This window comes from Ambystoma mexicanum, chromosome 6q, assembly GCF_040938575.1.
Source record: "Ambystoma mexicanum isolate Mex_15411 chromosome 6q, UKY_AmexF1_1, whole genome shotgun sequence".
NCBI classification, from domain to species: domain Eukaryota; kingdom Metazoa; phylum Chordata; class Amphibia; order Caudata; family Ambystomatidae; genus Ambystoma; species Ambystoma mexicanum.
Genome location: NC_090937.1, coordinates 574,008,245 through 574,034,380, shown reverse-complemented (window position 1 = coordinate 574,034,380; position 26,136 = coordinate 574,008,245). Strand labels below are relative to the sequence as shown.

The following is a 26,136-nucleotide window of genomic DNA, read 5'->3' as shown; positions in this document are numbered from 1 at the left end:
GCTCTATTACCCCGAGATCAAGCATCTTCTTGACCTCACCTTTGATGTGGGTTCTGACATGTTCTGACATTCTGCACCCTCTGCTTTTGACTGGTAGACAGTCACCAGTGAGAATATCATGCTGGCCCCAAGGGGTCAAGCCTGGTGAAAGTGAGAACAGGGAGGCAAACTGATTTAACATAGATTTGCACTCCTCTTGTTGCTCAGGTGTCAGATCTGAAGAGAAGTTAACTCCTTCAACCTTTTCGTCCAAAGGTAAGCCTCTAAGGAGGTCTGGTAGAGCTTCACTCTCCTCCTCCTCTTCCGATTAAGCTAGAAGCAAGGCTCCTACTTCAGGTCTAGAGACATAGGGCCTCATTACGGGTCCGCCGTTAACCGAGGCAGTAAACCCACCTGGTTAACGCCGGACCCGTATTACAATTCCGCCTCCGTGATTCCCGGAATTACCGGAGCATTACAACCCCGGTTTTCCGGGAATCACGGAGGCGGAATGGTGTAAATCCCCATTCCCATTGAGTCCTATGGGACTCGATGGAAATGGGGATCATGGAAACACCGGCAGCATCTCGTAATGCTGCCGGTGTTTCCTCGTCCGCCTGCATGCAGGAGGTGTTAAACCCGCCAGGTCAGACCTGGCGGGAACATCACCTCCCGCCTGCATGGGTCGGACTCAGGCGGTCCGGAAACAACGGTGGCGGCGGGTTTACCGCCACCGTTATTTCCGGACCGCCTGGGTCGTAATGAGGCCCATAGGCTTTGAAGCAGTTGGTGTGCAAGACTCTGGGAGCTTCCCTGGGTTTGCCCAGATCCACCAGATAGTTGACCTCTCCAAGTTTTCCCACAACCTTGAAGGGTCCCATCCATTTGTCTTGCAAGGCCCTCTGCCTTGTTGGGAGCATAACGAGAACTAGCTGGTCTTGAGTGAACTCAACCATGTTAGCCTTCTGATCATGCCAATGCTTGACCAGAGCTTGTCCAGCTTTCAAGTTGTCACTTGCTTCTGCCATCATGTGGGACATTCTCCGTCGGAGACCTATCACAGTCAGTCACTCTGACTGGCTTGGGGGAAGGAGCACTCTCCAACCCCTCCTTGATCAGGGCGAGTGGACCTCTGACCGGATGGCCATAAAGAAGCTCAAAGGGAAAATAACCTACTCCCTCCTGAGGGACTTCTCTATAAGCAAAGAGAAGGCATGGCAGTAGAAGGTCCCACTTTCGTTTAAGGGGTTCCTCTAAAGCACCTATCATGCTCTTCATGGTTCTGTTAAACCTTTCTACCAATCCATTTGTCTGAGGGTGGTTATGCTGTTGAGAACTTGTAAGTAACTCTGCAGGTTTTCCACATGGCTTTCATGTAGTGGGACATAAAATTTGACCCCCTGTCAGAGATTACTTCCTTAGGAAACCCAACCCTGGTAAAAATATGAAGGAGGGCCTTAACCACAGCCGGAGCTGTAACAGTCCTCGTAGGAATTGCCTCAGGGTACCTAGTAGCATGGTCTACTACAACAAGGATAAACCTGTTGCCTGAGGAGGTTGGGGGATCAAGGGGACCAACAATGTCAATCCCTACCCTTTCAAATGGGACTCCCACAACTGGGAGAGGCACTAAAGGTGCCACATTCTTGGAACCAACCTTACCAGAAGTCTGGTAGGTATGGCAGCTCTTACAGTACTTATCTACTTCTGCCCCCATCTTTGGCCAATAAAAGTAGAGAGAAAGCCTTTCCTTGGTCTTCTTGAAACTCAAGTGACCAGCCAAAGGTATCTCATGGGCTAGTTGTAAGAACTGTTGTCTGTTTTCTTGAGGTACTACAAGGCGCTTGTAGTCTCCAGGTTCAGACTCAGTTGGTTCACTGTAGAAGAGGCCATCTTCCCAGTGTAACCTGTACTTCCCAGGCTCTTGCCCATCAGCCTGAGAAGTTGCCTGTTGGCAGAGACCTTCCAGAGTTGGACATTCTCTTTGGCCCTTACGGAAAGCTGATCTGCTGGGTCCACCTTCTGCCAGTAAAGACTGCAGCTCAGGATGGTCAGCTGGATCTAAATCTCCAATAAGGCCTCTTACTAGCTCTTCTTCAGAGTCTAGTTCAACCACACAGGGTTCAACCACCCTCTCAGCCTCAGCTGGAGGGGGAGTTACTGGTGTAACTTTAGACATCCTAGGGGAAGTCCTTGTTGGAAGCACTGGAGTGCTTGCTGCTGGCTTTTTCCTTGGAGTCCTGGGTTGCCCCTTGGCTCCTGATCTGGTTGAGACTGCAGTAGTTTTCTCCAGTGGAGGAGGAGTGATATCCTTCTTCATCATCTCCTGAGAAGAACCTCTCAAGGTTTTCTCTCTTGCAGGTTTAGTGAGCTCCTGTAACCTTTTACTAGGAGGTCTGGGGGTATGTGACAACTCCAAGAGCTTTCAGGTCATTACCCAACAGAACCCTTCCTGGCACCTCGCATTGTACACCGACAGGTATCTTTACAGTCATATCATTGCACTGGATGAGAACTGGTAACTGGGGACACATCTGCACAGGCCCTCCAGCTAACTTGGTGAGGCATTTGGGTGCCTTAGCAACATCCTCTGCCTTGAAAAATGATTCAGCCACCACAGTTATGCTGGCCCCAGTGTCCCTAATGGCAGGAGTCTCCTGACCATTCACTTGGACACTGTCCTTATAATACTCTTTAGTATTATCTGGGATAGAATTATACACATCTAAATTCTATTGTTCCCACAACCCCAGAGAGACTAAAGAAACACTGGCTGAGACTCCCATGGGTTCATCAGCCAGCAGTAGAAAGTTTCCACTTGCCATTGGGACTTCCTCTTCTTGAGCGAAGGCTAAGGAGGCAAGCTGGATCCCTGAAGGTTTACCCTTACATCTGGGATCTCCTTTCACATGGTCAGTGGCCTTACAAACATAACAAGAGCCAAAGGCTCTCTGGAATGGAGGCTTGTTCTGACCTCCTTCTGGTCTGGGACCAGAAGGTACACTAGCCTGATTCGGTTTCCCTTGTGGCTTACCCTGATGGTTTTGTTTGGGGCCCTCTTTGGAATTTGCAGTATTGGAATTCTCTTTGGAGTTCTTTTTAGGCTGTCTCCCCTCATCCTTTTTCTGAGTTACCCCAGAATCCTTGTGAGTGGCCCGGTTGGCAACCCACAAGTCAGCAGCCTAAGCTAGTTTTCTGGAATCTAATTCCTTTGAGTCAGCCAAGTGCTGTCTGAGCTCAGGAGAGCAGGCATCATAAATTGACTCCAACATAAACAAATTTCTCATACCTTCATAAGTGTTCACTTTGTAACCCTTAATCCATCCCTCTAAGTGTTTCAACCCTTCACTCACCCAGGTAGCCCAAGGGGTACCATCATGCTTTTTGAGGGTTCTAAACCTCTTAAGATACTGGGAAGGGGTCTTCCCAAATCTAGCTATCAAAGCTAGTTTCACACATTCGTAATCCTGCTTATCCTCCTCCCCCATTTCCATTACCACATCAGTTGCAACAGGGGGAAGCCTAGAGAACAACCAGGTGAGTAAGTCATTTCCTGTGATGTTCTGGAGCCCATGATTATATTCAAACAGAGACAACCAATCCAACACATTCAACTTAGGCTCATACATACCGATCAATTCCTTAGGCATCCGGGGTCTTTTAGGACTGGAACTTCTAGAGGAGTCAGAGAGAGAAGCATTGTCTACAGATAATTTCTTCATTTCTAGCTCATGCTTGAGCTCCATTTCCCTTAGCCTGAATTCTTGATTCAGTTCATGTGTTTTTGTTCAGCCTGAGTATTCAGTCTCTTGAATTCTAATTCAAGTTTCATTTTCTCTAGCTCAAGATATTGAGGACTAAGTGTGGGACCTGGTAAAGGTCCAGTAGGTACAGCTGGCAGAGCAGACAGAGGCCTAGGGGGGACAGTCACAGCAGCCTCACCCTCCTCTTCTGACTCTTCCTCAAGATTATCAACATTTTGATCAACATCAATCTCTATACTGTTAACTACTGTTTCTGACATGGTAGGTTCCTCTGAACCATCATCCAGACTTTGGTTAACTAACAACCTTTCTATCAATTCTATTTTCTTGCCTTTAGTCAGGAGATTCTTATGCTTACAGAGAACTCTTAAACAATCAGCAGTTTTTGTAGCAAGTGACTCTTGACTATAATTTTCCAGAGTTGACATTTTAGAAAGATTACTTTTTCAGTGCTAAGCTTCGCACTAACGTCTCTTAAAGCACTCTAAAGTGTATACTCAATACAAATCCCACCGCTGCCACCAGTATTAGGCAGAAACCTGTGCAGTTCCCTTGGGGACCACGGCAAAAGATTTAAGACTACAGGTGTTGGCAGTAAACCCACTTGGTAGCATTCTGTACCACCCAGATTTACCTGGTAGCTGTGGCTGAGCAGTCAGACTTCCCTCAAGAAGAGTTAGGCAGTATGCAAAGTATACACAATAGGCACTCAGATACAATAGCACAAGCAAACACCGACCAGAGCTTTGGTATCAAGGTATATAATTATTTATTTAAAAACACACTTATTGAAACACTCCAGCACTATTATTGTAAATCACTCTTAACACAATTACTATTATTATATATACACTCCTTATTCCTTATTAGACAAGTCTTAGTTAACACCACTTATTTTCAGACAGAGGTGAGTGCTTAACTATAGATGGCACTCTAATAAGTTAACGAAAAAGGGAGGGAAAAAGGCAGAATATAGGAAAATACACCACACTAATACTTAGGAACTCTTAAGCAAGGCAGGAAAGTCAAAAGTTACTTGTGAGCCAAAGTCCATAGGCCGGGCCCACTCTTGGAGAGAGCAGGGCACAAATGCACCCAAGATCACACAATGACAACAGGCTTAAAAAGTCTTGCAGGGAGTTCGGAAAGGTTTTAGTTAGGCTCAGAAAAGTTTAGCCAAGGTGTCCCAGGCTAACCCAGGGTCGAAAGCCGGGGGCTAAATCTACCCCGTACAGTCGGTTGCAAGGGAAGCCAGGCGGAACACGGTACCTTATGTGGAAAGGATCCTCCAGCGGGGGCAGTTGTTCCTGGCAGCGGGTGCAAGTCGCGGCGTCGTCCAGAGGAAGAGAAGATCTCGACGTGGAGGAAAGATGAAGGTCGTTGCACTGCCAGGGAAGAAACCAGCCGCAGAGTTTTCCGGTTAAAGGTACTACCCTTTGATTCGCGGTAGTGGTAAAATGTGGTATTCCGGTTGCGGGGGTGCTGGGCACAGGCAAGGCAGTCACGAGATGTTGCAAGAAGCGAAAAAGGAAGCAGACTGGTTATCCCCACCAGTCGAAGGAAGAAGACTCTCCGGGCTGGAGATCTCCTCTGTCGTTGGGAAAAGTGGTGAGACGGTTCAGCAGGGCTCCACCGGTGGTGTCGTCGTAGCAGGTCGGCTCAGCTTCTCCCTCGTCGGATTCTTAGGTCCTGTGGCAACTTCTGAAGTTCCAGTCCCCAAAGCCCTGCTTTTATGCAGAAAACCCCCATTTACTCAGCCTAGCTGTCACTGAAACATGCTAAGTGGTAAACCGGCCGGCTCACCACTTGGGCCAATCAGGACGGAGTGCGACTTGAGTTGCCTAGGCAACTCAGTCCAGGGTGCCTAAATCCCCCTCCACCCCTCCTAAGTACCCCAGACAGACTGGCAACACTTTGGAGGGCTTCTGTGGAGAAGCCTGCCAAAAAGTGGAACAAAGGGCTCAACTTGGGTTGGAGTCACAGAAGCGAACACAAACGCCATTTTAGAACAGAGTTCTGGCAAAAAATACCAATCGGAGAATTAATATTAAATAAATAACCCGGCGGTATGTTTGAGGCTATAAGAATTAAATAATTAAAGTTGGTAGCCTCAAACAATGGGAAATCCCATAGGGATATATTTGCGGTCGAATATAAAAAGTAGTATCCACTGCCACCAGCCAAAACTCGATCAGGGGGGACGGAGACGTGCCCCCTCGACTAACAGACCCCGGGGCAATCGAATTGCCCCAGCCAGTACGTCCACAATATGATGGTTTGTACTGGTTCTGTTCAGAATTTGAGACTAGTAATGTCAATGGTGACTTTACATGCCCTGGGAGACAGTAGTCAGTCCCAGGGTATGGAGTCTATACTGGGGGGTCACTATGACACCCCTGTGTTACTGCACTGAGGGTGCTGTGTAACACACATCACAAAAACACATGAAGCCCTATGGAGTAAAAGACCCCATAGCCCATTAAACACATATAGAATCAAAGAGATACACTCAAATCATGTCCAGAAGTGAGGGTAAAAGAGTCTCACTCTTGGCAGGAGAAAAAAAATAAACCCCAAAAATCCAGCAAAGCTGCTGGGGGACTCACTAGGTTAGGTAATTCAGCCTAAACAGAGAATTCTCCCTAACAAGGACTGTTCCCAGACAGCCCCTAGCCGGGGCGGCTGGGCTTTTAGTAAGCACCTGGATGCCTGCTCCCGGGGCTGATGGGCTTGGTCCGGATGCCCGGGGGTAGGCATCATGACAAATAGTCTCAAAAGACGGTTGGTCACACAATTCTTGAACAGACATACGCCAGATATAGTATTTCTTACTGAAACCCATCTGGCAGGTACAAACTAACTTATTTAATCGCGCCAATTACCGCACTGCACTACATGCTGGTTTCACTATGGGCTCGCGAGGTGTACTCATATTGATGCACAAAGCGATGCCCTTTACACTCTCCAAGGTAATGCAAGATACAGGGGGTATATTTGTATATACCGTAGGAACACTCTGGAGCCAGACAATTGCATTACTGGCGGTCTACTCACCCCCCACGTTGCTGACGGCATTAGTGGATGAAATCACGCCACTGATTGTTAATGGCACGTCGGACATGTTCGACCAAGGGGGAGACATTAAAGAAGTAATGATGTAAAGTTGGATCGTGCACATATACGGGGGAGAAACCCTGGAATCCATACTCAACTTGCTACTTTCACTGCTGCAATGGGACTGAGGGATGTATGGCGTGACCTGCAGCCAGATATTAGGGAATACTCATAAAACTCGGGGGTCCACACCTCTTTATCTAGGCTGGACTACTTCTTTCTCCCGGCAAGTCGTCCATAAGGCAATAATAGTGAAACTCCTTCCGAGAGGTATATCGGACCACTCCCCCGTACTAATGGAGATGAAAACAGCGAGACCACTCCCTCCTATGTCGTGGCGCCTTAACAGCTACTATCTAGGGTCCCCGGAGCTTATAGAACGTATACAAACTGCTACCAAGTCATATTTTGAGCTGAATGACGGGTCAGTGAATAGCCCTGGGATGCTGTGGGAGGCGTGTAAGCCAGTGCTCCGTGGGGAAATCCTCTCCTGGACCGCGGCCACAAAAAAGAAAAATGCAGAGAAATTGGTTTCGGCTGAATTAAAAGTTAAACAAGCGGAAGAGGCCCATCTAATCCACGATCGACCCGAAACATAGATCGCTTGTCGTGGCACAAAAACACCTGCAGAATATAGCCCTGGACAATGCCAAACAAGCTCACAGAGCAATGAAAGCCAGAATTTATGAAACGGGGGACAAGGCAAGCAAAAAGCTGGCTTGACTAGAATGCAGAGATGTGGGACATAGCCAGGTGAGGATGATTGAACCAGTAAATGCGAATCCGCTCTTGACAGATAAAGATATTGATGAAGGCTTCGCAAAATACTACAGCCTGTGCTTCTAATGAATCGGCAAGTGGAACTAGGTGTCCTGCAGGACCAATGACACCAACCAATGATTTGCAGAGCCTGAAGAATCTCCAATAGTCACCCTCCTGAATGTGTCTTTCCTCAGGAACTTGTTCAAGGCCCTGAGGTCCAGGATAGGTTTGAGAACTCCAACCTTCTTGGGCACAAGGAAGTAGCGGGAGTACCAGCCCATTCCTCTCTCCCAGGTTGGGCCCTCCTCTACGGTTCCTTTTTCAGCAGGGACCTCAACTCTTCCCTGGGCTCCGGCTACGGGTCCCAAACAGGAAGGGTTGGTGGTTTGTCTGGGGGCCTTCTTAGAAATGGCAGGCAGTGCTAGGCAGAATTATATACAGTACCCTTTGGGAACACCACACACAATTAAGACTACAAGTGACAGTACAAATTCACATTAGGCACAAGCCTGTACTACACAGTTAAAGTGGTAGCGATGGCTGAGCAGCCAGACTTATCTCAAGAGTAAGTGAACAGTATCAGATAGTTACACAAAGGACAGCAATTACTATGATTCAGGCAAACACTGACTCAAGGTTTTCAAGTAAAAGAATATACATTTATTTCCCTCTTCAGTTGTATAACATTACACTATTATAAGTATCACACCCTTAATACACTACACCACTTCCTTTAAATTCCAGACAAGTTAAGCTCACAAAATGAAGTGGGAGCAAAATGGCACTCCAGCAATTTAAAAGGGAGGGAAAGACAAAGTTAATAGAAATTGAACCACACCAATAGGTAAGTTACTCAGGGAAATTGAGCAATAGGAGCTGCAATGATAACATCAGATAGAAAAGGCTTAGGGTCAAAGTCAATGGTTCAAAAGTCTTTTGCTCAAGATAATACAGTTCAGGGTAGTTTGCGGTAAAGTTCGTGCCACGGGTTCCAGACGAGGTTAGTTGGCAGAAAAGTTAGTTCAAAGAGAATAGAAGGACAAGCCCTCGGTTTGGTGAAAGATTTCAAACACTTTCACCGCGGCTGAACGAGGCGAACAACCAGATTTGCACAGTACCTTAAAACGGAGAGGGAGCTGTAGCTGAGGCGGACGTTCCTGGTAGTTTCTGCAGGCTCACGGTTCCTGAAGCGACTGTCGGACTGATCAGAAGTAGGAAGACTGGAGGGTCCTGCACTACCCAGGGAAGAATTTCGACTGCATCTTTTTTAAGAATCTTGTCCTTGACTCTGGCACATAGCTCAGAGACTGAGGCCATTGGATGGCGTGAGAGCAGAAGCGGTAGGCAGAGTCGTTGTATCAGGGCCCCCCCGTGGGAACCACCAAACTCAGAGCCTTCTTCGACTGCAAGCAAGTCAAGCTGAAGGGCATACAATCCTTTTCTGATTTTTTTCTGTCGGTAATGCTTGGTCGTGGTAGTCTGTGGTGCCGCCGATGAAGTTGAGGTCGAAGACCTACCGTTATCCAGCTGAAAATGTACACCATCTGCAGGCATACATTTGCTTTGTTGTGAGTCTCCGAGCATCCAGGACGTCTCACAAGTCCACCTCCTTCAGGCTGATGATTTTGGTGGAGAACTCACCCCTCACATTGGGAGAGCAAGTCGACTCTCCTCAGAAGGCGCCAAGGAGGGCACATGGACATGCCCAGCAGCTCCAGACACCATGTGCTCCAGGGCTAAGTCCGGAGCAATCAGGATCAAGAACCAGTCGAATGACAGGGATTGGCGGTAAAACAAAGGAGGTGGAATGGCCACTCAACCGTCAGTGCAACCCCTAGAGCTCCCAGATGAGGAAATTTGCTCGCACTTCCTGTTCACACTGGAAGGGAAGAGGTCTACTTGAGGACCTCCCCAAAAGGAGAAAATCTAACATAGCTCTTGCTCATGGGAGGCCCAAGTCTGTTTGCTCAAGGCATCCACTGTGGGATTCTCTCTTCTTGTTTAGATGGGCTGCCGTCAAAGAGACCCCTCTCTCTAGAGTCCAGAACCACAGTTGCATTGCATCTCTTTATAGAAGCAATGATCCCAGACTACCTTGTTTTTTGAGGAAATGCATGGTCACTGTGTTGTCTATCAGGATCAGCACAGACTTGCGTTTCCCAGAGGGGAAGAAGGTGACCAGGGCCAGCCTGATCACCCTCAGGACCAGCAAATGGATGTGTTCCCCATGCTCTGAGGGAGACCACAGACCGTTCACCGACATTTCTTACACACGAGTGCCCCAATCTATCGGAGATGCGTCTTTGACCACCATCAGCTTGGGCCAGGGTTGACAAAATGATGCGCATCAGCAACTTGTTTCTCACGGGCCATCACGCAAGATCCTGAGCCACCTGGTCCGAGACCTGGGCAAGGTCTGACATGTGGCCCTGAAATTGCACCCATTGGCAACGGAGGAGCCACTGAAGCGATCTCATATACAGACTCACTTCCGCAACCACTCGGATGCAGGTGGCCATGAGGCCCAGAAGGCGCAGAAAGGCCCAGGATGGGACTTGGGCCTGGGATTGGAGAACATTGACCATCTGAAAGATGCTCGCCACTAGATCCTTGGGTGGGAAAGACTAAGACTGCACCGATTAATTGGAGAGACTGGGACGGCAAAACCTGAGAAATGTTGAAGTTCTGAGAAAATCCCAAGCTTTGCAATAGAGTGCATGTGCGGAGTAGGTGCTCAGACACCAGATCTGGAGAGTGAGCTGGGACAAGCCAGTTGTCCAGGTAGGGAAAGACAATGCTATCCCCTCCTGAAGCGAGCCAACCCCACTGTTAGCAGCTTTGTGAAAAGCCTGGGAGCAGAAGAAAGACTGAACAGCAGGACTTTGAACTGGTTGTGATGTTGGCCCACCACGCATCTTAGATACTTTGTGTTTTCGATGGATAGTGTGCATTATTGGCTCGACAGTGTGGATCGCTTTGTTTCTTGAGGCTGCCTTTATGAGCCAATTGTCCAGGAACGGAAAACACTTAAGACACTGGGAGCTGATTTTAGGCCTAATGGGAGAACTTTGAATCGGTAGTGCGGTTTTCCCTCTGTGAATCTGAGGTAGCGTCTTTGTGCAGGGTGGATCGGTATATGTAAGCAGGCGGCTTCCAAGTCGAAGTAAGCCACAAAATCGGCCTTTTTGTACCCCAGGGATGTCTTGTAGGAGAGAAGTCATCTTGAACTTTATATACTTCACGTGCTTGTTGAGGCGGCGCAGGTCGAGGATCGTGCGCCATTCCCCATTCTTTTTCCTAATGAGGAAGAACAGTGAATGGAATCCTGTTTCCCTCTGCAAACGAGGTACCTTTTCTATAGCACATTTTGTAACAACTTCAGTTGATATAAGTGAGGCGGATTTGCCCTTTGCAGTGATTATCTTGGTTGCTATCTTATGAATAACAAGGTGTGGCCTTTAGCCACCATCCCTAGCACCCACTTGGCAGATGTGATTTTCCACCAGTGATGTGCATGGTGGATGACCCTTCCTCCCACTGGGGTGCAGTGTGCGACGAAGTTTGTGGAGAAGTCAGGCATGGTTTGACATCTGCGGCCGCGATTCTCCTGAGCCCTGTCTGCCCCATTGTGCGCTGTATTTTGTGGAGGACTGCTGGCACCTCAATGTGGGCGAATCCGTTGACATAGACCTATGCGAAGTGTATCCTCTATTTAATGACGGTCAAAATGTTCCAGCACCTCCCCGAAAGGAGCGAAACGGCCTGCGCTCTCAGCGCTTCAGGAGTGATCGCCCTCGCCGTGTCTGTAAGTTTTGATTCCTTTCAGATGGTCATTGATCTTTTTTTCAAAAAGTTCCTGCCCATCTGACGGCATGTCCAGAATTTGCACCTGAACCTCTGGAAGGAAGTTGGTCGCCTTCATCCAGGCCGGAACGTGAGCCATCTGCCTAAAACCTGCTCCATCCACGGCCCCATCTATCATGTTGTATGATGTAGTTTCTCCCTGTTACGATTGCTTTAGCTTCGTCCTGTATGTCATCTAGCAAGTAGTCCATTCATCTATTCATCTTATGTCAGAGTTCTCCATCATAGCGAGTGGTTAGGGCATGACCTTTCACTGTCCTGATTGACAGTGGAGCTGAAGCTGGTACCTCCTTGTCAATTGCCTCCAATTTTCCGCCCTCCTTGTCTGGGCGGGCTATAAGCAGAGATGCCAGGTTAGCCAGCTTTCTCCTAGCCACCCCGTTATAACTTAGTCTGGCTTCGGGCTGGCCACACTGGTGAACTATCAGTGGCTTTATATTTCATTTCCGGTCCGACTGTCGTAGCTGGCGTGGACAATGGGCTTTACCCGCTTCACATATGGTGTCTAGTATTGGTATAGCAGTGATTGTCCTCCTTCACTTATCCAAGTGCTCATAAAGCACTGACTTCTTCTCTTAGGTTGACACTTGGAGGTCAAACGTCTGCTCAGCCTTGGTTATCGCGTGGAATTAAGCTATGTCGTCAGGAGGAGACGACCCACCAGGGGAATCTCGCTTCTTCTGCTTGGGGATGACAATCATCCCATTCGTCTGCATCTTCTTGCAGTGAATCCTGCAGAACGTACCCCTCTTCTGGTTCCTCCAGCAGCACCCCATCGTCTGAGAACTCATGGTATGGGTCTCCCACTGGGTGATCCCACGAATAAGGTTCCTCTGTTGAGACAGTGAATCGGGCCCTTATTGATGCTGGAGGTGAGATGCTCCTTGGTCTCTAGGACAGTGAAACTGCTGCAGGGTCCCATGTGCTGGAGCATGCCTTTAATGAGGCTACGGGTGAAGGATGTCTCTGCCTACAAACTGGTGGCATTATGCCGGTGATCCCGCCTTCCATGGCCGTCTGAGGACTTGTGGTAATCTCAGTTGAGTACATTTTCCTCCACCTTTGAAACTCTATATTTTGCAGTGACTGCATGAGGGTGGGTTGGAATGGATCCTTGGGCATTTCTGAGTGTGGTTGCCAATGAGGGTGATCCGCCTTGGGTACTGTCTTTGTCATGTGTTCTTCTATGTCAGAGTTCTTCTTGAAGAATAATGTCTGGCAGCTCTGTCATGGGAAGAGGTCGATTATGCTGCTCCACAATAGCGTGGGGTGGCTAGGGCATGTTGCATGTCTTTTTCTGTGGGCGGGAGATGGTCTGTTCAATAGTGAGATATCAGCGACTGCTTGCTGGTGGACGAGGCCTTCTCTGCTGACGGTGTCCTATCCATCGACGAGTCGGTCGGTGTTAGGCGTTTGCTTGTGGACAACAGTTCCCTTGTCGACAAGTGCTTGCCCGTCGACATCCGGTCCTGATGCTTCAACGATGGCCCATCGTTGACGAAGTGTCCGTAGACTATGTCTGAGCAGGTGATTTGGTAGCCGTGGACTGCGCTGAGGACAATTTGCTCGTGGACGACCTTTGCACCACCGACATACATGTCGTGGACAAGCTTGGGGACGTCTTGGATGAGGTTTTGCTCAATGACTGGTGGGCTTTCGTCGACAATGAGTGGCTTACTGTGGATTTATGGTACCTCTGCGCTACATGGGCCCCCTTGATGAGTCTCAGGTCTCATCTTGGTCCTGGGGGTGGTGCCAGGGCCCTTTCTACTGAAGAGGCTCTTCTTTTTGCCAGAACATGCTTTTCCGGGGTTCTGCACAGAGAGGGTAGGGCAGTTCTGATAGACTCACCTGAAGAATCGAACCAGTTTTCTTTTAAATGAAGAAGTCTCCTGTGCCTGTCCTGAAGGGTTTTCTGTGTGAAAGTATGACATATTTCACAAGCCTAAGTGTCATTAGGGAGTGGTCAATAGATGCACTTCTGATGAGGGTCCATCAGAAAAACGTTTTTCTTTCCACATCCTGTGCAATCCGTTAAGAGGGATTTCTTGATTTTTGAAGTATCTTCCCTGCTTACCTCAGCCATGGCCACGAGGAGCCAGGTGAATAGTCGATTTCTCAGTCCTGGTTACTTACCAGAACTGGAAAGCCCACTGGCTGGTGGAGTAGGCTCTGGTCTTCCAAAAAAGTTGAAGATTGTGTTGAGATATTATCATTTTTCAGTTTTTTAATAGAAAAAGGCTCAGAGAGCTCTGAAGATTCCCTAGTCACTTAGACTGCAGTGAGAAATCTGAAGATGGCTGCCTGGGGTGGAGCTAAAGCCTTGCATAATGGGAAGCCTCTATAGCTTTATCAGCAATGGTCCTTGAATTGCATGCGATTTTATATACCAGGGAATAATTCAAGCATGTGAATCTATGAAAGATCCAATGATGGAGAAAATGCAGTTTTCTGGAGTTGAGCAGAAGATTAGAATCACAGTGCTAATCATGCATACATCCTTTGGGTCTTAGGCTTCACCTTTTTGATTTTGAAAGACAATGAAACAGAAGGGACGAGGGACCCAGGAAGTTGAGTCCCTAAAATGGACACACACACAAAGATAGTTCCGAGAACTACATGCACTATTTTTTTCTGCGCTTAGAAAATGATTCCCAAGCGCAACATTCTTTCCCCTTCTGCACTATAGTATGAAAACACAAGGTCAAGGAACTGTTGTTTCTCGACTAAAAGCACTAGGTGCAACAGATAAGCCATTCAAGTTTGCCATTTATTAAATACTGAAGGTGCAGGAGAAGTCATGTATAAACATATCAAATAAAAATATCAGAGATTAGCATGTTTAGTACAGATAGCCAAATGTTCACAACAATCTGGGAGAGGCATAGGAACCTGATCTGCCTAAAAATATTAGAGTTACAGAATTCTTAGTTTGTCCAATATATACATGCCTGTAGCTACAAAAGAAAATCAAGTGATGGTAACTGTGAAAGCATACACTTTTTCATCATGCTGTCATATGCTTGCCAAAGACGAAAAACAGCAAAGGATACAGAGACCGTACTACATGCGTCAAGCATGAAATCAAGTGAGAGGCACGCTAAAGAATAACAAACAGCTTTTTAAAATGCATTGGTCTTAAAACAAACACAAACACAGACAACACAACACATGCAACACCAGATAATCCAAAAATGAGAAAAAGACAGAAAGGGCACATTGAAGTCTCTAAATCATCTGATTCTGGAGATTGATTTTAAGTGCTCTTGGGTTATCCTCTCACTAGTGGCCCTAGGGTACTGGGTGCCTCAGTGGAATATCGTAGCTATTATTCAAATTATTCTAAAATTGTAGTGAGGAGAGTAAATCAAATATGCTGATCTGTTAATACTTTCCCCCTTAATAATCTAGGAGGGGATACATTGCTATTCCAACACCAGTCCTAGAAATTATGGGGAACGCATTTGATTACAGAGCCCTCAGAAGGGGGTGGGGTAGATGGGGAGGGCTAAATGAACTCCCCAGATGGACCTTTGAAAGAACACTAAGGTATAGTGTGATGGCACAATGCAGCATGACCTACCTCATCTCTAGTTGTTTGACTTTGTTTTGCGCTGTCTGAAGGCTAATCTGGAGATCATCCTTTGTTCGCTCTGCAAGAAGGCATCTTTGATGCAGCTCTTCCAACTTCCTGTAATCGCCTTCATTTCCCAGGCCTTCACGGTACACCTTCAAAAAAGACCATGTAAATTACATCACAGCCTTAAATTAGAACATATATTGTTGGTTTGGTTATGTGATCCCTGAGTAGTAGCATAGTGTTGGTGCGATAATGCCATCAGAAGAAGCAACTTCTTGAATAGCCTCATATTACGGTAACCAAAGAAAGTTCAACAATAACGTTTTATTACATATCTTTACCAAAGTGGTAAACTCAGAAACATTAATACTGTGGTTATGTTTTTAATTTGTATGAACCACTTGTCAAAGAACACAGAATGAACAAATTACATGTCTCTCGATAATGTCATTTCTGATGGCTGTACCTCCCACGGATTACTCATTTATGATATTCTATCTCAAGCGCAGCTGTCATTCTGATGGTTTTTCGCCAGAAGTGGGCACAGCATGGCTTCTAGGAGATCTGTGCTGGCCATGACGTCGGGCAGTATATATTGAGGCGCTGTGCCGCATCACCTCAGCTACGCCTATTTCTCTAGATGCTGAGGGACCGCAGAACAGATGAGGTGTACAAGATAACTGCAAAGAGGGGAAGGTTAGGAGAGCGACGAGGAATGTGTGGGAGAAATATCCATTAGAAAGAACATTAGCGAGAGGTAAGAAATGTGTCCTCCTAATGGATTTCTTGCTTCCACCGAGACCTCATCTATGACAGACCGAAGGGAGGAGAGCAAAATGACACCACCAAGACCAGAAAAATCTGGAGGACCTCTCAGCCGAAGCGAGAATCCTGACCCGAAAGGTAATGCAGTCAGTAATGTTTGGCACACATATGCAGTTAGCCCATGTAGCCATCTTGGCAAATGTCCAAGATAGGGACACGCTCTGCAGGCCAGAGATAGCAGCCAGGCCTCTAGCTGAATTGACCCAAAGACCCTCGGGCACATCTTTGCCATCGAGAATACAGCATTCCGAGATGCAGAACATGATCCACCTTGATGGTCGGTTTATTCGGAGCCCTGCAAGCACGGAAAGCTGATCATCGTTCCCGACGTCCCTCATCCCATACAGGTAGTAGCTGAGGGCCCAACATTGAGTCCAGTTGAGGCAATCATTCCTCGGTCTTAGAAGGATGAGGCAGAGGAAAAATACAGGAAGAAGGCTCTTTTGAGAGAGGTGAAAGCCCAAGACTACCAACAGGCTATATAGGTTATTAAACTTGTGCATTGTTTACATGGCCATATTATTCCTTCGCCCTCGTATCAGGCCCCTCCATATCAAACAACCTCAGGTTCATTCCCGGCATCATCCCTTCTTGGTGACAATCAGGGGAGTTCAGTGATCTAGATAATAGATAAGTCAGATAAGGGCCTGTGACAAATCTGAGGTCTCCCCCCTTCTTCCCTAGGGGAAGACCTTTCCCATGGGACCAGGGCGGTGTGTCCACAGTACAATAGTCCCCCGAGGGGTGGTGCACTGAGGGAGGATCATATAGGGAAGGAATCCTTCTATGGGATTGGGGACAACTATTATCAGAGAACGCAGTATAACCCCCTTTCAAGACACTCAACCCCTTCTCCATCCCTAAATCCTCCTTCACACTCTCTGGATAGAGCCAACGTGTTTTGTTGTCAAGTCAGTCAATCTAACATCCATGACAAGACTGAAAGACCAGAAAGTACAAAGTATCATGCATATAGTTTTGAAACTGGTACTGTGAAGAAGATGACCGGGAGTCCAAGGATCACTCTAAAGAAGCAGAGTGAGCCATCTAGCTTCTCAACGCAAGTGATTGGACCAAAGCAGTACAACAATCCTACGCGGGAGTTTGACAGAAGCTCAGCTGGGACGCGCAAGAGGGAGAGTTATACTCTGAGGAACAATGGGAGCCGTGTACAGGAGAAGCGGACGCAAGCAGCAAGGGAGGCTGTAACCAGAGGAAAAGGAGAACCCGAACGTGGTTTGTGACGAAAAGACTACTCGGGTTGCTGCCAAGTGAATCCGCGCGAGAGTGAGAGAGAACACGCAGCCGGTTAGAGTCAGAAGACTGCAAAGCCGCTGCAGCCCCCCCCCCCAGATACACGAACACTACCGGAGCCTCAAGAAGGTACATAGCTGCCCGTGAACCACCAGTACCTACGAGAAGAAAACAGGTACGAGGGTTACCCGGGAGGTACTGGAGGTGCAGGGAAGCAACGGGGTGAACCCAGAAGCTGGAAGAAGGAGGTCTGGGACCTTTAGTCAAATAAGGACGAGAATAAGAGGGTCTGGGACCCTGATTCCAAACGAAGCAAACCAGGAAGAGTTGTATGCTTGGCCAGTGAGTGAACCAAGTAGACAATACAGTGTGAGTCTGGGACCCGTGCCCATATACGAAGTTAAGAACAAGAGGATCTGGGACCATGAATGTGAAAGAAGGTAATCAGGAAGAATTGTATGCTTGGCAGGAGAGTGAACCAAGCGATTTTGCAAGTCTAGGACCCGCACCCATATGAGATACAGGGAATAAGAGGGTCAAGACCCCTAGAACTTGCAAAAATAATCCTACGCTTGGTACCGAGTTGGTGGGATGAAAAACTGTGATCCTACACTTGATGGCAAACTGTGCCAAGTTGGTAGGATAAAGAACTGTGAAGTCAAGAAACAGTTCCTTGTGATTTACCCAGTGACATAAGAGAAGAAGAAGTCTAGGGTAAAGGAGCACAACCCTAGCATTAGAATCTTGTATTCCGGAACATCATTTTGCATCTCTTTTTATTACCAGTGAGACGTTTCCGTTGGTTGAAAAAACAAAGAACACTTGTTACTTTGAGAAGAGCTCATCCTTGCACAGATGCTTTAGAGTATTAGTGTTAGGGACAGAGGTAGATTTTGAGACACGACGGTGATAGGCATTTTAGTTTCGGACTTCCTGACAATTTCAATGGTTTCCTTTGAGGCAGGGAACCCCTCTTAGCTTTAGGGATAGAGAGGCCTTTTTCCAACCCTTTCTTAATAAAACTCTATACCCAAATATTTGCCACCATTGTGTCCGAGCCTTACTTTTGCACGCTTACAGGCCCCAAATATATTTAGGTCTGGCATTCGTTGGCACGTATCCCTATTTTCTGTTTCCATATCGTGTCTCACATCCAGCCGACCCACTGGGGTGGGGGACCCCTTCCCCATACCACTGCGACAAGCCGTTTAGCCAGAACCAGCAGTAACCCTGGCAGGCGCACCAGATTTCCTGATATTTCCCTTGTATACCCCAGGAGTGTCACATTGGGGGGAGACCTCAATTGATTCACCAAAGATCGCATGGATTGTTTAGTAAACCTCAGACCAGATACTCGCCATCGGGGCACATTCCGAAGCTAGGTGTAAAATAGTGACTGGGGTTTGGACACCACGCTCACAACACCATAAATTCACCCTCCCACTGGAGGCCTGTTTGAGTGTGATGTCAGTGCAGAATGTTGTATGAGTGAGAAGAATCTTTATGTTTGTCTGAAAGTTCTCGCCTGGGCAACTGATGGTAATGTACCCAAGGTGGTGGAAGCCGGCGGGCTCTTCCCATATGACCCTTGCTCCTATGATTATACTACTTATCTTGATGACATCTGATTTACTTTGGAACTTAATAAATACCTAAAGATAACCTACTGTCCCAAGAATCCTACTTTACAATACTGGTGATGAGCTGGTCTCAAAATGGACCCAGAGGAGGAAAGTCAAGGAAGAGAACAGGTACCTGTGAACTGTGAATGGAGAAGGGAGAAGAAATGGAGATATGACTGCTGTGGGCGGTGTCTGAGGAGAGGAAGAGGGAAGCCTACTGCCCCCCAAGGATTTGGGTCCCACCACCCAGAGCGGAAGGAAAAACAAAGAGGAAAATGAGAGAGTGGTCCTGCTCCCAAGGAGAGAGACTGAGACTGTCCCTCTACTCTTAAGAAATCGGAGAGGGTGAGAGAAAGAAGAATGGTATGCCACTCACCAGCGCAGGGAGGAAAAACAGAAGGGACTTGTCGCTTGGCTCTGGCATGGCTAGCGGGCGTTGGTCTGACACGAATTTGGAAAATGCAAAATTCATCCCCGAGCCGGGAATGATTTGTTTGTTTAGAGTAATAGTGACATTTGGTGCTGAAAATCTGCATGTTATACACAAAATGTGACTTCGCCGGGCATGCCCCAAACTATCTGGAACGTGCCACCTCAGTTGCCCTGACAACATCAAAGCAGCAACAAGCTGGGCCCTGGGATGGGTGGGGCATGTTACACAATGATTCATTCCCTTATTTATTTAGTTATTTCTTACACGCCCAGACCCTAGGGTATCACGGCGTGGTTACAGAACAGCTTAGGCATAGGTCATACATTGTTACAGAGTACAGAAATTATTAACAGCAGACATATAGTACATCACAGACAAACATAATTTACAATTTCCACTGGAGAGTTTACGCTAGAGAGGAGGCAAAGCTCACTATGCTAATATTGGTTAAATAACCACGTTTTTAGCAGTTTCTTGTATCCAGGGAAAGAAGACTCTTTTTTGATATTGAAGGGGGCGGGGGGTGTTCCAGTGTTTGGGAGCTAGAACAAGGAAACTGCTGGCCCCCGCTCTAGTGGTTTTGTAGCGAGGGGATACAAGTAGAAGGTTGTCATTGGATCTCAGGGATCTAGTGGATTGTTTTAACTGTAGGGTGTTGTTGCGGTATGTTGGGGCTTTTTTAGCAAGACATTTGTGCGCGATGCAGAGTGTTTTAAAAATAATTCTAGCTTTGATAGGTAGACAGTGGGCGTCCTTCCTTGTCTTAGAAATGTGATCAGACTTTTTTTATTCCTAATGCTGCCCTTAAAACTTTATTTTGCAATAGTTAATTAATAGTTAATACTTAATCTCCTCCAGGACACGGTGGATGGACACAAGCAGGCAGGCAAGGGGGCACATTTCAGAGAGCCACCCCACGGCACCCACGTATGCCTGGCTGCAGGCCCTGGGTAAAGGTCCGATGGGCTGAGAGGGGGACTAAGCTGGTGTGGCATGCAAAGGGGGGGGGTCTCATGTGAGGGCAGGCGGCCTGGGTGCCCTCCACTTCCCTCGCCTAACACATTAGTGGCAGTTAGTTTCAGCCGGCCTTAGGCTAGCAGGCCGCTGCCAACTGCAGACTCCCTGTGCGCCATCCCAGGTTGGGGGGAAATGGGAAGGAGACGATGACACGCAGGTGCCAGGTGGTGTACAAATGTGACAAAAGGTGGGTGTACAGGTCCCAGGATCAAAAGCGACAGACAAAAGGACAAAGGGGGAACCCAGCCCTCCACACTGGACAGGTGGGGGGCCTCCCCTCTGGGATTTTCACCTGTGTGCGACAGAAAGAGCCCTTTCATCAATTTTTCTCCAATCCACACCACGAAGAGGGAGCTGAGCTTGGATTTGGAAGGAAAGGAGAAAAGCTTTTAAAAACCACCCCATAATACCCAGCACAGCAGCAGCAGTGCAGCCAGAGCCAGGGCCCCCGTTGCCACTTGCTGACACAGAGGTGCTGCCTGCCTTCTGCTGCCAGCCAGCAGATTTTCAAATTTGGTGGAGGGAATCGAGGGAGCGGAGAGCGAGTCTGTCCGTCCGGGAGTCAGACAGGATAGAAGAGAGAGGAGCAAGAGGCCACCAGGGGGCGCAGGCAAGATGGCTGCCTGAAATGTAGGCTCCTCAACTAGCCCCGGGAGACTTGCAGAGTACATGCGGAGAAAGGGTCCAGATCCGTTGTGAATGGCGAGATTTGACTAACAGAACCATAGTGTCACAATAGGGTGCAGCGCCAGTGCCTGGGGGTGCCTCCTTTGCCCAGAACAGCTGCGGTAGGTCTCAGGGCACCCCTCGCCCCACGGTAGTGTGTGTTGCTGCAAAGGAAGAGAGCGGGCTGTTCGGCTTCCCCCCTGGACAACGGGAGCAGCGAAAAGCCTCGTCACCCACACGACGACGCATGGGCAGCTGAAGCTCCTAGACGAGGGGGCGTGGTGGGAGACCTGCAGACTCCATGTGCCTGGCGGGGTAACCCGGACCCTGCAGGCGCCCCTAAGCCCCATGCAAGCTGCATGCGACGGGGGAACGTAGCCGGGCTGGACGCCTCCTGCCCTGATCGGAGAAACGAGGAGCAGCGAAACAGCAGACGTGGCCGCGGATGCTGGGGAATAATACAAGGCCACAGGGTAGTCCGCCTCCCCCAGGGGAACGTGCCCATACCAGCACCTGCAGGGCACACTGAGCTTGGCTCCTCCAGTGCTTTGCCAACACGTGAGGAACTCCACGTACTTAACCACAACTCCAGGGTGGCCCCCGCCCCTTCAACATCATCCTGGGCCGACGCGGGAGCGCGCCCGGCCCACACCTGCAGGGCATCTCCTAACAGGATCCCGCAGTGCCCCACTGATGGGAGAGGCACCCTAGAGACTCGGCTGTGGCTCCTGGGAGCCCCCCCCTCCCTGCTCCTTTGGCAAGCTCTTTTGACCCGGGCCGACACAGGAGCGCGCCTCGGTATCACTCACAGTAGGTGGACCGGACAGGGGAAGTAGCATAACAGAGATTGGGAGGCCGCTGGGATTGATCCCCCCCTACACCTTGCAGCGGCACTGAGGGCCAGTGACCCCCACGGTGCGCATGGGGGGGCCGCCCTGACTACTGAAGGGGGGGAAGTGGCTTGGGGGGGGGAAGACTCCTGCTTGGACCACCGCTGGGACCCCACGAGGGGATAACTGCTGTGGAGGACATTTGTGGGGGAGATCCCTACCCAGGGAGTGCAGGCCGCCCGATGAGGGTATTACCACCGGGCAGTAACACAGGGTGGCACAAAGGGCGGAGTGGAGGAAGGAGGGGCACCTAGGGGCCACTGGGCCCTGTGCCCAATGAACAGTGGGAAGGATCATCTGCAGCCTGGTGCCACGAGGAATGGTGAGCACAGAAACAAATTAAGCAGGCCTGGACCGCTACTGGAGTGTGTCTGAGGCACAGCGGGCAGGGAGACCGCTTGGGGAGAGGCAGGGGAGACGGCTCAGAGAAGGCCCCTGTAACGGGCGGGAGGGCCCACACAGGGAGAGCCCCCCCCCCCCCTATCCCATCTCAGTGGCATTGTGTCTGGCAGGGGGCCAACCTGCACACACTGGGTGACTTATGTTGTACAAAAGTGGAAAGACACGGAGGGCCAGTGCCGTGGGGGTGGCAGCATACGGGGCAGGTTTGGTTGGTGCCCCATGCATCAGGAGTAGGCCTTGAGGATTGGAACACTACAAAAACAGAGCATCTGCCGGGGCATACGGCCTCACTCTCGACTGCATTGAGGCAACTCTCCCCTTCCTGGCCTAACGGCCACACCACTCACAGCCACTGAAGAGGGCCCAGGGGGACAGTCTCACACCTCAGTGGAACGGAGCTACAAACGCCTGGTGGCTACAGGACCGCTGGGGGAGGGGCGACCTATGAGTTGGAAAGATGCCCTTGCCGAAATACCAGTTTAAGACCTGAGGTATAGAGCTGGAGGCCGCCCTCCGTGGCCGCGCCGGCTATGGGTACCATGCAAAACAACTTCCAGACGATCCTAGACGAGATAAGGGGTATGAGAATGGATATGGGGGCCAAATTGGCTGAGCTCACGGCTAAGGTGTCTATGCTAGAAGACCGGATGGACGGAGGTGAGAACAATCAAACGCCCACCGACCTCGTGGAGATGCAGATGGAGGCAAGATTCATGGAGATACAGCGCCAGAGGAGGAGCTCTGCTTTAAAGTGGATGACAGGGAGAACCGCGAGAGGAGGAACAATCTGCGCTTTTTCGGCTTGGCGGAAACCGAGGGCGAAACCCAGTTGGGCCTGGAGGGCAAGGTGCAGGGTATAATACGGATCGTCCTGGGAACCGACGATGGAGAAGAGGTCGTGATAGTACACCGGGCGGGAGGGGGTGGGAAAGGACCGCGCTCAGTGCTGGCACGGCTACATTACTATAGAGACAAAGCCAGGATACTGGAGAAGGCAAAGAATCTTCCAAGACATACAATACAGGGACTCCAGAGTGGCCATCTTCCAGGATCTCGCGGCCCTTACGATGTTGAAAAAATGCGTGCCCTCACCAAATGGCTACAGGAGAAGGGGGTCAGATACCGTTGGGGGGGCCCCCATTCTACTTGGCTTTAGAATGGCAGGGGGAGAGACACCACCTTGTGGCCTAGGAGGACAACCAAAGAGTCACGGCTGACCTGGTCGGAGGCCGTGCGGGCTTGTCGGGAAACCGTGCCGAGGGGGACTTGGATCCCACACAGGGTCCTAGGGGCCCGGACTTGGCCGGGGGGAAACATAGGGTGAAGGGGACCCAGAAATTTCAGAAAACTAGACACCCACTGCAGATCGTGGGGGTAATTTAAAGTGAAACGGAAATGCCTTATGGGTGATCTCCACAACAATGTGCTATTTGATGTCCCCGCAGGGGGGATTGCTCTGCCCGGATAAATTGCCACAGTTGGCTTGTTCTTGTTCCGAGCTAGCGCCGTTGGGGCTGACGATTTACTGTTTGTAGGGTTTTGCCTGTTGGGGTTTGAGAGTTGGGCCAAAAAGCTTCCTAGGGCTGTTCGGGGAAAGGGATGTGAAGACTGTAGGGGTGGACCTCGGGGGGCCTCCCTCCAGGACCATTGTGACACGTTGAATGCAACGGTTCAGTTTACAAAAGGGGGAGCTGGTTCCCTGTCAGATAAGTAAACCGGGGCAGTGGAGGAGCCCCTGATGGTTCACCGACCAATCCCAGCAATCCTGAGAGATGGAGGCGGATGCCTCCATAGGGAGAGAGGGAAGGGTGAGGGATAGGGAAGGTGAGGAGGTGGGAGTGAAAGGGAGGGGGGTAGACAGGTCAAGCCATGTACCTTTAGATTACCAAAGGCCTTGAGCCGAGGTGGACACGGAAATCTTCAAGAACAGGGTTAGCAACGATAATGGTTTAAGGACGAGTGGGTACGCTGAACGTTAAGGGCTTGAATTCACAAAATAAATGGTCCCTTACCGGCAGCATGTTCCATAAACAGAAATTAGTGGTCCTCTTCCTACAAGAAACGCATTATACGTGGGGGGCTGAATCGACAATAAAGGGGAAGGAAATCGGGAGGAACTTCTGGGATTCCCATAAATCCTCTAAAAAGGAAGGGGTAGACATACTTTTGGGAAAATCATTGCACCTCACAGAGGTTGAGATAAAGAGGGGTTTCGGAGGACAGTTCCTGGGGATTAAGGGAACATTCGAGGGTACACGGATCACCCTGGCTACTCTCTATGCGCCTAATGTGGGTTAGATAAAGTTTCTGCGTCGGGTGTTCAGGTTTATGGATGAGTGGGCAGAGGGAGCCATGGTCCTGGGTGGGGACTAACATTATAGCCAACCCCAGACTAGACTGGTGGTCGGCAAAGGGGACGGGGATGAGGGAGCCTACGAAGGATAACCTGGCCATGAAGGACCTCTTGCAGGAATATTACTGGGTTGATGTGTGGCCTAAATCAGGGCAGGGCCCAGGGGGCTATACTTTCTTTTCCCCCGCACATCAAACGTACACAAGAATCAACCTGTTATTGATATCGGAGGAGGGAGGGGTAGGGGTGCTGAGTTTGGAGGCCATCACTTGGTCGGATCATGAGCTGCTGGTGGTGGACTGGAAACTGCTAAGGGCCACGAGGAATTACAGGTGGTGCTGTAATGATACCCTAATGAGGGACCCACTATTTAAAGAATTCCTGAGGAAAGAAATAGAGGCCTACTTTGAGATTAATGAAAATGGGGAAAAGGAGAAGGCGGTGGTACGGGAAGCGGCGAAGGCCACCTTTCGGGGCCTACTCATTGCGGAGGAAGCGTGAAAGGGCACTGATCGTGAACAGACTTCATGAGGAACTAAGAGCTATGCGGGCACGGCTCACCCGCAAGATTGAGAATTGAGAGGCCCTGCTGGGAGAAATGCAGGAGAAGCAGGCTCTACATACAGTCCTTATTCGGAGGTGATTAAAAAGATGAGGTACAGGCGGCAGAGGTACTACGAAAGGGGGGATAAGGTGGGTACCCTGTTGGTGCATAGAACTAGAGGCAGTAGGATGGAAAGGAGAGTGAGAGGCATCCGGGACAAAGGATGAAGGATGTGTAAAGAGGGGGTGAGTGTAGCGGAGGGCTTCACAGACTTCTATAAAGGACTGTACAGTAAACGGGAGGGCGAATCGATAGAAGACATCCATGGTTACCTAGAGGGGCATCCCCTTCCCAAACTTAAAGATTCAGAACCAGAGGGCCTGGAGGGGGTGATATCGGAAGAAGAGGTGAAGGGAGCTATTAAAAGGCTGAGGACAGGAAAGGCTCCCGGAGGAGAAAGCTATACGGCCGACTTCTTTAAACAAAATCAATCCATCCTGGTGAAACCAATGGCTAAATTGTTTAATCAGATCAGGGGGCAGGACACAATACCACCGACATTCCTCCAGACCCTGATTGCTGTGATTCCCAAACCAGGGAAGGACCCGGCAGAATGTGGCTCATATAGGTGGCTCATATATGGCCATCTCCCTCCTGAATGTGGACGCAAAGGTCTTCGCCAGGATTCTGGCAACGCATCTGGAAAGTAATCTTCCCTGGCTGGTCAATCCGGATCAGGTGGGATTCGTGTCGAACAGACAGGGAGCAGACAGCATGAGAAAGACCTTCCAAGTGCTGAACTCAAGGGCGGTGCAGGAGGAAGGGGCTCTCCTGCTATCTTTGGATGCTGAAAAGGCCTTTCACAGGGTGAATTGGGCTTTCATGGGGGAAGTTTTAGCGTCTCTGGCGATGGGCCCGAGATGGTTGGGCTGGATGTCGGCCCTGTACTCTGGCCCTTCGGCAAAGGTAGTGGTGAATGGTAATGAATCAGGGTAGTTTCCATTGGGGAGGGGCACGAGACAGGGATGCCCCCCGTCTCCGCTTATATATGCGCTGGTGATGGAACC

The 26,136-nt window shown here is 49.4% G+C and overlaps 1 protein-coding gene across 3 annotated transcripts in view; it reads right to left on the bottom strand.

Moving 5' to 3' along the window:
• The window catches only part of SCLT1 (sodium channel and clathrin linker 1), a 1,687,870-nt gene that overhangs the window by 412,402 nt on the left and 1,249,332 nt on the right, over positions 1-26,136 (bottom strand). For all 3 annotated transcript variants that reach the window (XM_069631056.1, XM_069631057.1, XM_069631058.1), the window contains exon 17: positions 15,067-15,212. In XM_069631056.1, coding sequence (XP_069487157.1) covers positions 15,067-15,212 — 146 coding nt within the window. The remainder of the gene's footprint in view (positions 1-15,066; positions 15,213-26,136) is intronic.